Source organism: Haplochromis burtoni, unplaced genomic scaffold, assembly GCF_018398535.1.
Source record: "Haplochromis burtoni strain Fernald_Lab_line unplaced genomic scaffold, NCSU_Asbu1 Contig_74, whole genome shotgun sequence".
Lineage (NCBI taxonomy): Eukaryota > Metazoa > Chordata > Actinopteri > Cichliformes > Cichlidae > Haplochromis > Haplochromis burtoni.
Window position 1 is genome coordinate 594,544 of NW_024582435.1, and position 12,709 is coordinate 607,252.

Sequence of the window (12,709 nt, forward strand, 5' to 3'; positions counted from 1 at the left end):
TTGGCTCTGGTACTGCTCAGAGTTGCTGTTATAAATGATATTCTAGCTTCTTGTTGGGTCTTCATACATCTCTCTTCTCAAGGTTATTTGCTGCCTCAGCTTTCTCGCCTCGACTGGCCCGAGTTTTTGGACTCCCAGACTATCAGAGACACGCAACAGCCCGATGCTGTTGCTGCCCTAAAATCACAAGTGGTTCCTACATAGAAGAAGTAAAATCAAAGGGTTCATAGTGGTGATCTGATGGGGGAGAAGGGAAAGGATGTAAGACCTGGTATAGGAAGTGTTTTTCTGTCTTAATGCCAAACAATAGTTTATTTCCTCATGTTTATTTGTATAGCACCAAATAAAAACAGCAGTTGCATGAAGGTGCAGGTGAAACCCTCCAGTGTTCAACCGAGCGCTGCGCCACTCGTTCTTATTCTGATTGAAATCGTCCACGAGGGCTTTAAAGTAGTTTTTCTAATCATTTATAATGAAAACGGAAATCGCAGGCTGTCTCCAAACACGCACGCGCAGTGGCACACATCTGTAATTGACCACCTGTTTGTGTATGACCTAGTTTACGCTGTGCTGTGAAGCTGTTATGCACAATTCCTTTGGGATTCCTAACTGCAAGCCTCTTATTTCAACTGTTCCAAAGCAGCACAAAGGGACAGAAAAACCATGCGTAGCAGTTCCTTTGAAGGAATCGGGATTATAAATAGAAATGTAAAAGGCAAGCAGAGTTCAGCTGTGAGCCCGTATTTGAGCTGGAGCAGACGGCGCCAGTTGTGAAGCTTTCGCTTTGAGGACTTCGGCGACACTAGTATAAATAAGAGGCACGGGGAAGGACGGTGCTTCAGCCCTGTTGGGATCTGCTTTATTATGTACACAAGTGGTGTGCATGCTAATAACAGCAGAGCCATGTATACAATGTGGAGCAAAGGTGATACTTTGGTCACTTTTGCCTGAATGTGGGTAAATGCTCAGTTGTTGGTGAGCCGACTCACTGAACAGAGACCTGGCGATTGTGTGGCAGCACTCAAAGCTCAAATTTATGCAGCTGCTATTAAAAAAATCATAATGAAGCTGGACAAACGAGGTAAAATTGGGACATTGGAGCCGGGTGTGCTTGCAGATGCAGAGAGGATGTTGGGAACTGCTCTGTGTGGAGAACGAGAGAGAAGAGAGACACAAACCTACAGAAGAAATCACGAAACGCAGCTTTAAACTAGAATGACCGAAATGCCCAGCCCGATCTTCGCATTAGATAAGTCTTTTTGTGTGTGCATGCTAATATCAGCATGTTTATATATGCGTTTACATTAAAGGCTCATTTTCCTGTGCATGGACAGGAAGGCTGCAGGAGCGTCTGTGTTTGCAATAAGCTGAGGGAGCCGCAGGAGCCCACCAGTGAGGGAAGCTTGAGGGTCAAGGGCCCTTGGTTAGACACACACACGCATTTCTGCCTGTTTGTAAGCTCCGCTGACTTCGGAAGCACGCTACAATAATTGCTTCCTGCAGTTCCGGAGGCTTCTCTCAGGGGAGAGTGGCTGTCCTGTCCAGCTCAGCAGAGCAAAGCTGGAAGGACCACAGCGGAGCAGAAAATTTCAGTACGGCGAGAACGGAAAGAGTGGAAGAGGAAACGGTGTAGTAGGACAGGAAAGAGATGAATAAGGAGGAAGAAACTTTTAAAAACCTAAAGAAAAACAAATGAGCTTAATCTATTATCCAGTTAGTCGACTCATTGATCCGTACCACGAATACTACTCAGACAAATTACTTTATCTATGTGCAACACTTTTAACTGTTCCTCCTATACGCCAAGGGCTGCAACCCCGGCAGATGGCTTTCTGTCACTCTGTGACAGGAAGTTGTAAAGAAGCCAGGTAAAAGCAAGCTGCACCACCCAGCATGGTCCTGCAGCACTGTAAAGATGGAAAATGAACTGAACAGCAGACGAATGGAGCGACGTGTAGCCACATCCTGCACAGACATATGGATGCTAAGGCTGATGCTTATGTCATAGCAACACTATGCAAACTAATCTAGTATGATATGTTTGAGATGCTGTGCACGAAGGCACCGATTAACCAGTTTAGACTGTTTAAGTGGGTTCCTACTTTTATACTAGTTGACCAGTTAACTAATGAGCACCTCCAGTTTAATCCATCCAGTCCTCAACTGTGTCCAGATTCTGTGTGTGGCTCAGGCTGAAAATAAGCCTGCTCGCTGTGGCGGCTCAGACAAAATAAAAGCACTGTTGTGAAAGGAAGCAGGCACGATAATTGTTTTATCTCTTTTATCTCGTTTTCCTAATCCATGGAGGCCACAATTTTAATTGAATAGACATTTCGATTAATTGCGTCACTCTAGTAAAAGTTCATGAGAACAAATCGAATGAGATAAAACCTTGATGAAAATCATTCTTGACAAACTATTTTCATTTATATTTCAAACAATGGTTTTATGCCGGACTTTAAACTGATCATGAAAGCTCTCAGGCTCAGGTAGGTCATGTGAAAACGTGATTCAATGGTTGCAGACAGGATGGGATCATCCTGTCTGCAGTTTTGAAATTGTCTTCATGTGGATAAGCAGAAGAACGTTAGGACAGGAAAAGGGCAGGGCAAGGCGATACAGCCTGTGGAGTGTGTGTGTGTGTTTATCCCACAGCTCGTCCTCGGAGAGAGCCGGCGATAGGAGCACATTGCTCCGTCCCTCCCTTCCTTCTGCATGGCTTCATCCCTGCATCCGTCTCCCTGCTCCATTCGCTCTGTTTCCCAAGCTTGCAGCGCTGTGGCTGGCATCATCGCGCATGCTTGGCCACGTCCGCGTGCGTTTGCCCGCACTGAGGCCAGCGTGCTCGTTCCGCTGGCAGAATATACCGATCCCACCAGGAGCACCTACAGCACGACCAGCTCTGCATCTTGCAGCACTTTGTGCTCTGATGCTGTGGCAGTTCTTGCCCAGGAAATTGTGAGCGGACGTGGTAAACTTTGTGACCCACTGATGTGATTAAGACCGATACAGACTGATGTCTTTGTGTGATCAGTTTGGTTACTGTGACATCATAAACAATCAGCTTGCTGCACATTGTAGCTTCTTTTTCCTCGATAGGCTAATGCTTTGCTAGTTGAGCTTTCTTCTGAGATTGTTACTGAACATCAGAGATAAATTTATGAATTTAAAAATTCTTTGTAATTAAGTAGCTGGAGGCATTACATACATGTTCCGGTTTAAGATGTCAGTAAACGGTAAGTAGGCACAAGAGATCGCGCTTCTGGGTTTGGTCAGGTCTTCGGGGATGGCAGAGGCGGTTGTGCTTTTGAATCTTATAATTTGAAATTGTTATCAAAGACATGCCTTTCTTTATCTTTGCATGGAGGAGGGGAGCAAAGGGCAATGAGTTAACTGAAACTAAAATAATAAATGGATATTTTTCACCAGCCTGTCATTGAACAGAGGAGTTTGACATGTGAGAAATGCTTAGCTGGAGTTTCTGAGGTTTCCCTGTTAGTTCAGTGAAGGCGAGATGCTTTTGAATCCACACTTTGCATATTTTATGTTTGTATTAAACACCTGCAGCGTCATGCTGTCTGCAAATACGATAGCTATAATTTGACTTATATCCACCAAGGTCTTCAAGTCAGCTTAATGATTAAAAAAATGGCCAAAAGAAAAAACACCTCATAGCTTGAGCTTGTGTATTGAAGGTCAGTAGATTGATCTGATCATTTAAAACTGTGTGTCTTACTGCCAGTGTTTGGACTGATGAGATGTAGGCATATAAGGAAGGATAATGTTACAGTAACAGGTTGTAACTGTTTCAATCAAAAACATTTTTCACTTTATTACATTTACAGGCATTTTACCAAAAAATGATCCTATACATGCATGATATCCACATAAATTGTGTCAGGTATATTAAAATGAGTCTCAGCAGGGTAGAATTACAAAGTTAAAGTCCATTTAAGGAGAGCAAAGAAAGCTAAATGAATATATAGAATAAACCACTGGCCCTGGTGGACGTTTGCCCTCTTGGAGCACTTCTCATATTTTTATGCTTTCCTGAGTTGTTCTTAAGTCACTGGACATTCAGCACGATGAAGTAATATAATGTGACCACAGGGTGATAGATGCTTTCTTGAGATGTCTGTCACATGTCATTGTGTCTATTTTTGGTCTATTTTTGGATGAGGCGACTGTCAGAACTTCCTCTGTGCATATGACATATAGATTATTGTGTGTCTGTGTGTGTGAGAGGGAGAGTTTGTTAGCAGTGACCTGAAGTATAAATGTGCATTTATAGAGAGCGCACCATCTGTCAGTAGGTCATCCTGGTTTGTGCTCATGTGTAGTGATGAGCAGCTCGGAGAGCTCTCCCCATCCACAGATCCGTCGCTACAGACACAGCAGCCCGCGATGACAGCACCGTGACCCCTGTGGGTTTGTCACGTCTGCAGTCATGCTAGATGACCTAAAAGTAAAAAAGCAGGATGTGGACAGGAAGGGCTTGGAGCTCATTGCAGCATCATATCATTCCTCTGTTTCATTGACCAGCCTCTGACAGACGGCTTTAACGACGACTCCAGACAGTCTGTGAGCCACCGATATGGGCTCAAAATGTGGTCATAAATATTTTGTACTTGTAAAAAAGAGTTGTATGTGTAAAAAAAGATTTGTGTGTGCGTAAAAAAGATTTGTGTGTGGACTTAGAAAAAAAAACCCCTGCAAGTTACAAGTACGGATTTTGACCCTATTTTTCTTCCTTTCATCTGATTGGTCAATGTCATGTCAATCACAAATGTAACAATCCAATCAGAGAACAGATGGGTTTGGCTGTCGGAGGGGCGCTTTTTTGAACTGCAGGTCCTTGAAGGGTGATACAGTTTGAAGCTGGAGGATCGCTATATAAATATCCGATAGCAGCTAGGTCCCCTAACTTTCAGTAGCTGTTGAAAGGAAAAAGTTGTGGTATATCAGTGGTTAGAAATAACATTATTACTTTAGGATTAGTTTAACACAAAGTCAGGGCTGACCCAGGACCATTGCTGTGAGTCACAGTGCGCAGCATAAAAGTCCTTTCACATCGGACGCAGGATGTGCTGCTAATGCTAACTGCTAACTAAAAGCAAAGGATCCAGAATTTGTTGCTGGCTGCTGGGCTCTGTGGGTTTTTGCAGCAGCTCTACCTGTACTAGATGCACCTGCTCCTTGTCTTTTCTATCTCTGACTTTATGTCCTCTACAAGAGTTTTTTTTTTTGCTGGTTCTTCAAATGTTCAATAAAAACATGTATGCTAATTCATAACGAAGAAAGCTTTGTAATGAAGACTGTCATTTCCAAAACACTGCCCGCCCCCACCCCGCGGTCCGCAGCGCTGTTGAAAAGGCTGTGGAAGTCCCTGTATTAAACACGTAGACCTGTGACACAAAAATCACCAAACTCGGACGACCACAGACTGTTTTCCTTCGTGGTGATGAAGGACAACGCTGGGTTGGCATATAAAAGGGCATTTATTCCCTTCAAAGACCTGCAGTTCAAAAAAAGCGCCCCTCGACAGCCAAACCCATCTGTTCTCTGGTTGGATTGTTACATTTGTGATTGACATGACATTGACCAATCAGATGAAAGGAAGAAAAATAGGGTCAAAATCCGTACTTGTAACTTGCAGGGTCCACACACAAATCTTTTTTACGCACACACAAATCTTTTTTACGCACACACAAATCTTTTTTACGCACACCCAAATCTTTTTTACAAGTACAAAATATTTATGACCACATTTTGAGCCCATACACCGACTTCTCATCAGAAGCTTCACAGAACTGAACTGTTACTCACTAATCAGATAATCAGACAGAAACACAGTTTATTGTAAAGGAAAAGTGAAACACTGTGGGGGAAACGGGCCCGTCTGATTTCTCTGAAGCAGCTCAGAAAATTCAGTCGCTATTTCATTTGAAATTGACAAACAGGAAGCTCAGCAGCAGCAAAGGTGACGAGGTCTGCTTATCTCTTCCTGTGAAGCTCTCCAAGTTACATTGCAGGTCTCTTCTTTGTGGAAAGTGAACCAATCATCTTTTTTAAAACCCTCGGTTTGCATGGAGCAGCCATCCAGAACAAACGTGGCTTAAAGGAAAATAGAACAGCCCTGGTCTGAGATAATGAAGACTTACTCTGGATAAGAGCTGCTCTAGAATCTGAGAATATGCATCATAATGTATGAAAATCATGTGGAACAGGTGCCCGTGATCTTGTCTTTACTCTTTGAAAGAACTGTTCATCTACGGAGATTACAAACACATTTAGAGTCACGTGAAAGAGTCCTCAGCAGGGTGTAAAAGCAGAGAAATCCCACACCTTCATGTTTTACCTTCAGTCGACATCAGTGACTATAGGAGGTTTACTCATTCGTCGCTTTGTGTGAAGCAGGTCCGTCATTCGCTGCTCTCGCTCTGCTGTAGCCTTCGTGTTTTTGTCTTCATGTTGGAAGTGAGAGCTGCGTCGTCCTCCTCCTCATCATCACCATCATCATCATCACCATCAGCGGTGTGTCTGCACAGATCACACAGTGAGAGCTGCACCTACTCAGCTGTGCTCTGCCATCACAGGGCGCCTTTTTTGTTTTAGATAGCGGCGTGCTAACAGCGTGCTGCATTAATTCTCCCCACTAAGATTAAAACTGAATTGTTCTTTGTTTGGAAAGATACATCAGGTGTGCTGTGGTTTTTGAAGCTTGTAATAAACGGGGCAGCATGGCCCCGGTTGTTGCATCTTCACTGACAAAGTCTAATTGCCTCTTAAAATAATAAAATGTGTCATCCTGGGTTGTCCCGTGAGTGTTTGAGGTGGCGGGCTGCGCCGCATCACCCTGGCAGGGAATCTGCCGCTTGCGTATTGACATTCTTTTCCCATGAAGCACTCGCTCGCCGATGCTTCGACCTGCTTGCACGGGCTTGCGCGGCTGCCGTCGCTGCGTGCCGTATTGTGCATCTGTTTGTAGATGGATCGAGCCTTGAACAAAGAGGTTTTTGTCCCCTAAAGCGCACTTTAAGTTTCGTGGTGTTATGCATTCATTACAGGCAATCTTAGATCTTTGGCAGATCGGACCCTGATCGAGCCCCGTTTTGGTTTTGCTCTCACTCATCGTTTTCTCCTCTGTGCTGTGTCCTCTCTTGTTGCAGACCCTGGTAGGAGCGTGATGAGCGCGCGCTTCCGCTTGCCTGCTGGCAGATCCTACAATGTCCGGGCGACTGAGCTGGAGCGAGACAGGCAGCACACACAGGTTGTGTGCAACGTACTGCTGCTGGACAACACAGTCCAGGCCTTCAAAGTCAATGTAAGTAAACCCCCTTCAGTCCCAACCGCCTTGTTTCAGTTGTGTGTGCGAGTTAAAAGCACATGGCAGAACATTACATTACTTGGTTGTTTTTTTAAGTGTTTTCTCAATAACACTAAAATTGTTCCCAGACGAAGACGATCTGATGAAGACAGTGGTCTCGTCTGCTCTTTCTTTTTTTAGAATTGAAAACTTCCAGTATCAAACCCCTTCCCCTTTCTCTCAGACCAACTTTCCTACATACCTTTTTCCGTTACTGTGAATTTCCCCTCAAGCCCACCTCAGATTCATCTGAGAGTCGGTGGGGGAAAAAATCCCTTGTGTTTCGACACATCGGCAGACATTTAAAACGCAGCCCACTCTCTCTCTCTTTCTCTTGTGTTCTGATGATACTAATGGGTAGGGTTTCACTTGTCCCACTGGCTTCAGTTTGTTCCATTTCTGGCTTTGAGGTTTGATCTCAGCGGTTGATCAGTCGGTCTTTATCTCGCTTTACAAGCATTCGGTCTCACGCAGGCGAAGCTCGAGGGGAAAATAAAGCAGGGTGTCTGTAAGCGAGCGCGGTGCGTGCGCTTCAGACCAGGTGACGAGCCAGCTTGTGACTGATGTTACGGCCGTCTGTCTCGGCTCTCCGTCTGATCAAGCACCGTGACAGAGAGACACACAGTCAGTCGGGAAATTCCCTTTGAGTCACAGCGCAGTTCTTCTAATAACATCCTCTCAGACGCATCACTTCCTGTTAGCGTTGAGATTTGTGTTTACTGAAAGAAAAGCACGAACGACAATATGAACATTATATCTGATGAGTGCTGATGTGATAATGAAGTCGTACTTTTTACTCTGTGTGTTATTCCACGCTACTTTGTAACTGCTCGTTCACTTCCTGTCAGTCTTGTCATGCAGATGAGTCTGAGCCACGTATGTAAAAGACCGTCTGTGTGTTCAAGCTTAGCCGAATGTGAGAACTTCAATGTAGTGTGAGCTCTGTCGGCCTCTCTGCCAGCTTCATTGATCAGGCCCCCGCAGCAGCAGTAACTTCCTGGAAGGACAAGCCATCCCGAGAGCAACAATACTTCTATTGATCCTCTCTGTGGCCGACTGGCCGTGACTCCGGCGGAGAGTGAAAATCCAGAAGCAGCCTCTTATTGTCATGGGAACCGTGGGGGCTGGTGGTGTGCGTGTGTGGGTTGGCTGTGGGAGGCACATGAGGGGCTTGTATTGATGATCGTATAGATGGAAAGCCGTAGGCTGAAATAATATCAGTGTAAAGTGTTATTCCAGATATTGTTGTAGCGCCGAGCGTAATTTAAATGTCATCTATAGAAGGGTCGATGAAATTTCAAGCATCGAGCGCTTGGTTTCCATCATTTCTTGTCAGTTTTTTATTTGTTGCGCTTCAGTTTACGATGGAAAATTCAAGAAAAGCACCAACGATCAATGCGACGACTGTATTTTAGACAATAACTCAGCGAGGAGGTCAGGTATTCCGATTTACGTTCAGATATTTATTCTAACTTTTGTCTCTTAATTGCATTCATGCTGAGCCTTTTTTTTTAATGATTACGTTTTAATTTGTAATTTTGAGTAACTGTGGAATTGCCCTGTTTTCACATTTAGTTTGGGGAAGAAGCCTCGTTAAATGTCAATGTGTCACACTTTCATAAATTAATGAACAACAGCCCCTGGACTTACAGTTTCTGCACAGTCAGAACATTTCAGACATTATCTCTGTAGTTCTCACCTACGTAATTGAGACTCACTTAAAAACTGCCTAGCAACAACACTCAGCTTACTTAATTTTCAGGAAGAAAAATATCAGATCGCCTCCTCCTTTTCCTTCCGGCTGTTCCATCCTGCACGCCTGCACGGTGCAGGTACCAAATTTCATATTCATAGTTTGCAACCCACTGCAGAAGTAGGAGAGACCTTCCAGAGGCATTCATCGCTGAGTAATAGCTACACCCATGTCGTCATCGGAAACACGATCACTAATAAATGCAGTTTTATCTGCGTTCACCTTAAGTTCAGACTCGGTGTGGAAAATGAGGCAAAAACCCACAGCAACCATCAGTCACCACTGCAGCGTTTAATAAAAAAGAAAAATACAATGATATCACGCGTTATCCTCACATATGCGTGCTTGGAAAACCCACCTCCCCACATACAAAAGCAGGGTTAGCAGCATGGTCAATTCACAGGAAAGCAGAACCAAAGTAACCACAATACCCAACATGAATATTCAGCTGTCTGTAACAGCTATTTGGTAATCAGGCAGCTCTTAACAAAGACCCAAGTTACTGGGTTTTTTTCCCAGGCTCACAGTCAGTCTTTCGTTTGTCACACATGTATAGAAAGCACCACGTGTCCCAGTTTGCATCATTGAAATCACTACATTTGAGTATTTCATAAACAAAAATGTCGGTGATTAGGTAATATCCCTCTACTCTACTGCTGTACTACATACAGAGATCGATGAGTTGAGATAGCACTGGGATCATCTGCCCAGTAGAGAAAAGTACAATAACAAACTTAAAGTATAAACCATCAAACTGCTTCTTTAAAAGAGCCAGCGGCTGCAAACAAGCTAATCAGAGCTACACACTACTGTTTTCTATTTTTATGTGTACCACAAGGGCAGTCCTGTGAACTAAATGTACTTAAACACACTAGTAAGCAGACCTGACTTCAATGTAACAGCAAAAGCTGAACTGGCGTTTGTCAATGAAGCGCCTGGCCCACTACAACTGATTTAAATGGCTTTAAATGGGGCTTATTGTGCTCACATTTCTCTTGGACATTCAGTATTAGCCCAACATTATTCCATACCATACCCACTTTATTTATAAAGCACTTTAAATGCAGGCACGACAGATACAAAGTGCTGTATGCACACAATAAAAACGATTATGAAATAAAAACGAGTAAGTGCTCACACTAGGTGGAATAATGGACAGGCTCCGCCCCCTCTGAGCTTGGATTTCTGTTTCTGCTGGTCAGAAACTTTGACATGGACTCTGCACATGCAGGCAGTGAAGCGCCGCCACGACAGGTGTGCTTGTTCTTTTTATTTACGCGTTTCATTTTGAACCAGCTGCAGGCGTGACTGGAGTGTGCCTCTTTAACCCCAGACGTTCGTGTAGATCCATCGTTGAGCTCAGCTTGGTAACTGCGCTTTTCTTTTTTTTATTTGGGATTTTAGAGGCCAAGCAGAGTTTTTGCCACCTCTCCCCTTTTTCAGTTATTGTATTTCTTTTTTCCTTTAATGGGACTCTATTGACTCAGTGTTTCTGTTTAAGAGATGCCCTTAAATTCCTTCTGAATCGATTCCTGTTCTTTTATTAATGCGTCATTTTTGATTCCTGATCAGTTTTTCTCTGTGGAGCCAAAAAGATTCGATGAGCTTGGAGATTTTATTCTGATGGAGTGAACAACCACTCGCTCTCGACTTCTCACTTCCTCCGTGTGTTTTGGTTTTTGCAGCCAGCGACAGGACAGCAGAATTTGCATGTGTTGTTGTTGTAGTGCTGACAGTTTCATGGAGTTGGTTATGCTCGATGGTGAGAAAAATGAGAGCGTAACAGTAAACGGTTCACTCCACCTCTGTGACTGGAAGAGCCAAAATAGTGAATGCAACCACGCTGCTTAGAAACCAGGGAGGTGTGAGGGAGGTGTCACACTGCATGTGTGGGCAGGATGTGCTATACGTGTGCGCTCTCGCATGTTTCTTGGCCTCAGCACGACGTCCTTTGTTTTAGGGCTGTTTAAAATCAATATTAGCAAAACAAGGCTGCCCACTAATTTTAAAATGAAGATCACTGTTTGCTCAGACGAGTTTTCACCTCCGTTGTGCATCAAATGCCGTCGTGCTTTTTGGCATTGACTCGGTGTATTAAACGAGAGCTGGTGCTGCTCATTCAGCGAGGTGGACGGACGTGCAGAGATCACAGATCGGTCCCTCGGTTCTCATCCTGAAAGTCTGTGCTGAGTTTACTGGAAAAGGAAAACGGCTATAGATGTCAGCGCCTCCACCTTCACGTTGTTCCTTTCCTGCCTGGACAAGCTGCCTCATACTTCCTGAAATTCCGTCATTCTTTAACACACACACACACACACACACACACACACACACACACACACACACACACACACACACACACACACACACACACACACACACACCTTGTGGGGACATCTAATTGACATAATGCTTTCCCGAGCTTTTAGAATAGAATAGAATAATCCTTTAATTGTCCCACAAGGGGAAATTTGGTTGTAACAGCAGCCAAAAAGACAGATATACAAACAAACAGTACACAGGAAGTACACAATTTTTACATATTTACATCAAGGACAGTGGTTACTATATACAGAGAGTATTGTACAGTTATTAAATTAAATAAAAATAGCTACAGATAAGAGGCAAAGCAGGTTGTAGTGTGAATCGGTTGATTAACTTATTGCAGTTATAGCGCAGATGTAAACATCTGTGTTTGTTGGGAGCAGTTCTGACAGCTGCAGGGAGGAAGGACCTGCGGAAACGCTCCTTCATGCATCTAGGATGCAGCAGTCTGTCACTGAAGCAGCTCTGCAGCTTTACCATGAAAGATGAATGCCTAACCCAACTGTAACCCGTCACTAAAACCACATTTGGAGTCTTAAAAATGCCTTCAAGCTCGTGGGGACTGGGATTCTGGTCCCCATAAATATAATAAACTTCCTATTTTTGGTCCCCACAAAGATATGAATACACGCTCATGCACACACACACATTGACACACTCAGTTGTTTCCTGTGGAAGGACTTCAATAAAAATGTCACATTTTTTGTTAACCTGTCATAAAACAGTGGAATTTCCCCCCGAGTGTTTGATGTTCGATGGTCCGCTCCCCTCCAACCCTGAAGATGAACCCCTCGGGGTGACAGACTTATCAGAGCATCTTTTTCCCCCCCCCCTCTCTCGCGCTCTCTGCCCCTCCTCTGCTCTCAGCCAATCTCTTGTGCTCTGATTGCTCTCTATCACCATGTCTCCTTCCTCTCTCTTCATTCTCACGCACACAGACACTGTTTCAGTCCGCGGTGCGGGTGAAGGGCACAAAGAGGGTTTGTCTCACCCGCTCGCATCGTCAATCACTCCGTTTCTCTTCTTCCATGCTCCCTCTCTCTTTCCCTCTCAGTGACTTTCTCTCTTCTTACGTTTGCATTCTCTTTCTTTTCTTTGAAAGTCTTTCTGCATTTCTCTGCTCTTTCTGACTCGTCTCTCATGGAGAACTGCCACATGAACTATCCAGAATATGGAGCTGCTGTTGCCATAGTCTGTGTAGCTTGTTGCGTAAAAGTCCAGAGGAAGCGTGTGCGTGTGTGTGTGTGTGTGTGTGTGTGTGTGTG

At 44.2% G+C, this 12,709-nt stretch overlaps 1 protein-coding gene across 1 annotated transcript in view; it reads left to right on the forward strand.

Moving 5' to 3' along the window:
- The window catches only part of ptpn4a (protein tyrosine phosphatase non-receptor type 4a), a 71,008-nt gene that overhangs the window by 21,392 nt on the left and 36,907 nt on the right, over positions 1–12,709 (forward strand). Inside the window, exon 2 of the mRNA XM_042221776.1 lies at positions 7,170–7,324. Coding sequence (XP_042077710.1) covers positions 7,187–7,324 — 138 coding nt within the window. The 5' untranslated portion in view covers positions 7,170–7,186. The remainder of the gene's footprint in view (positions 1–7,169; positions 7,325–12,709) is intronic.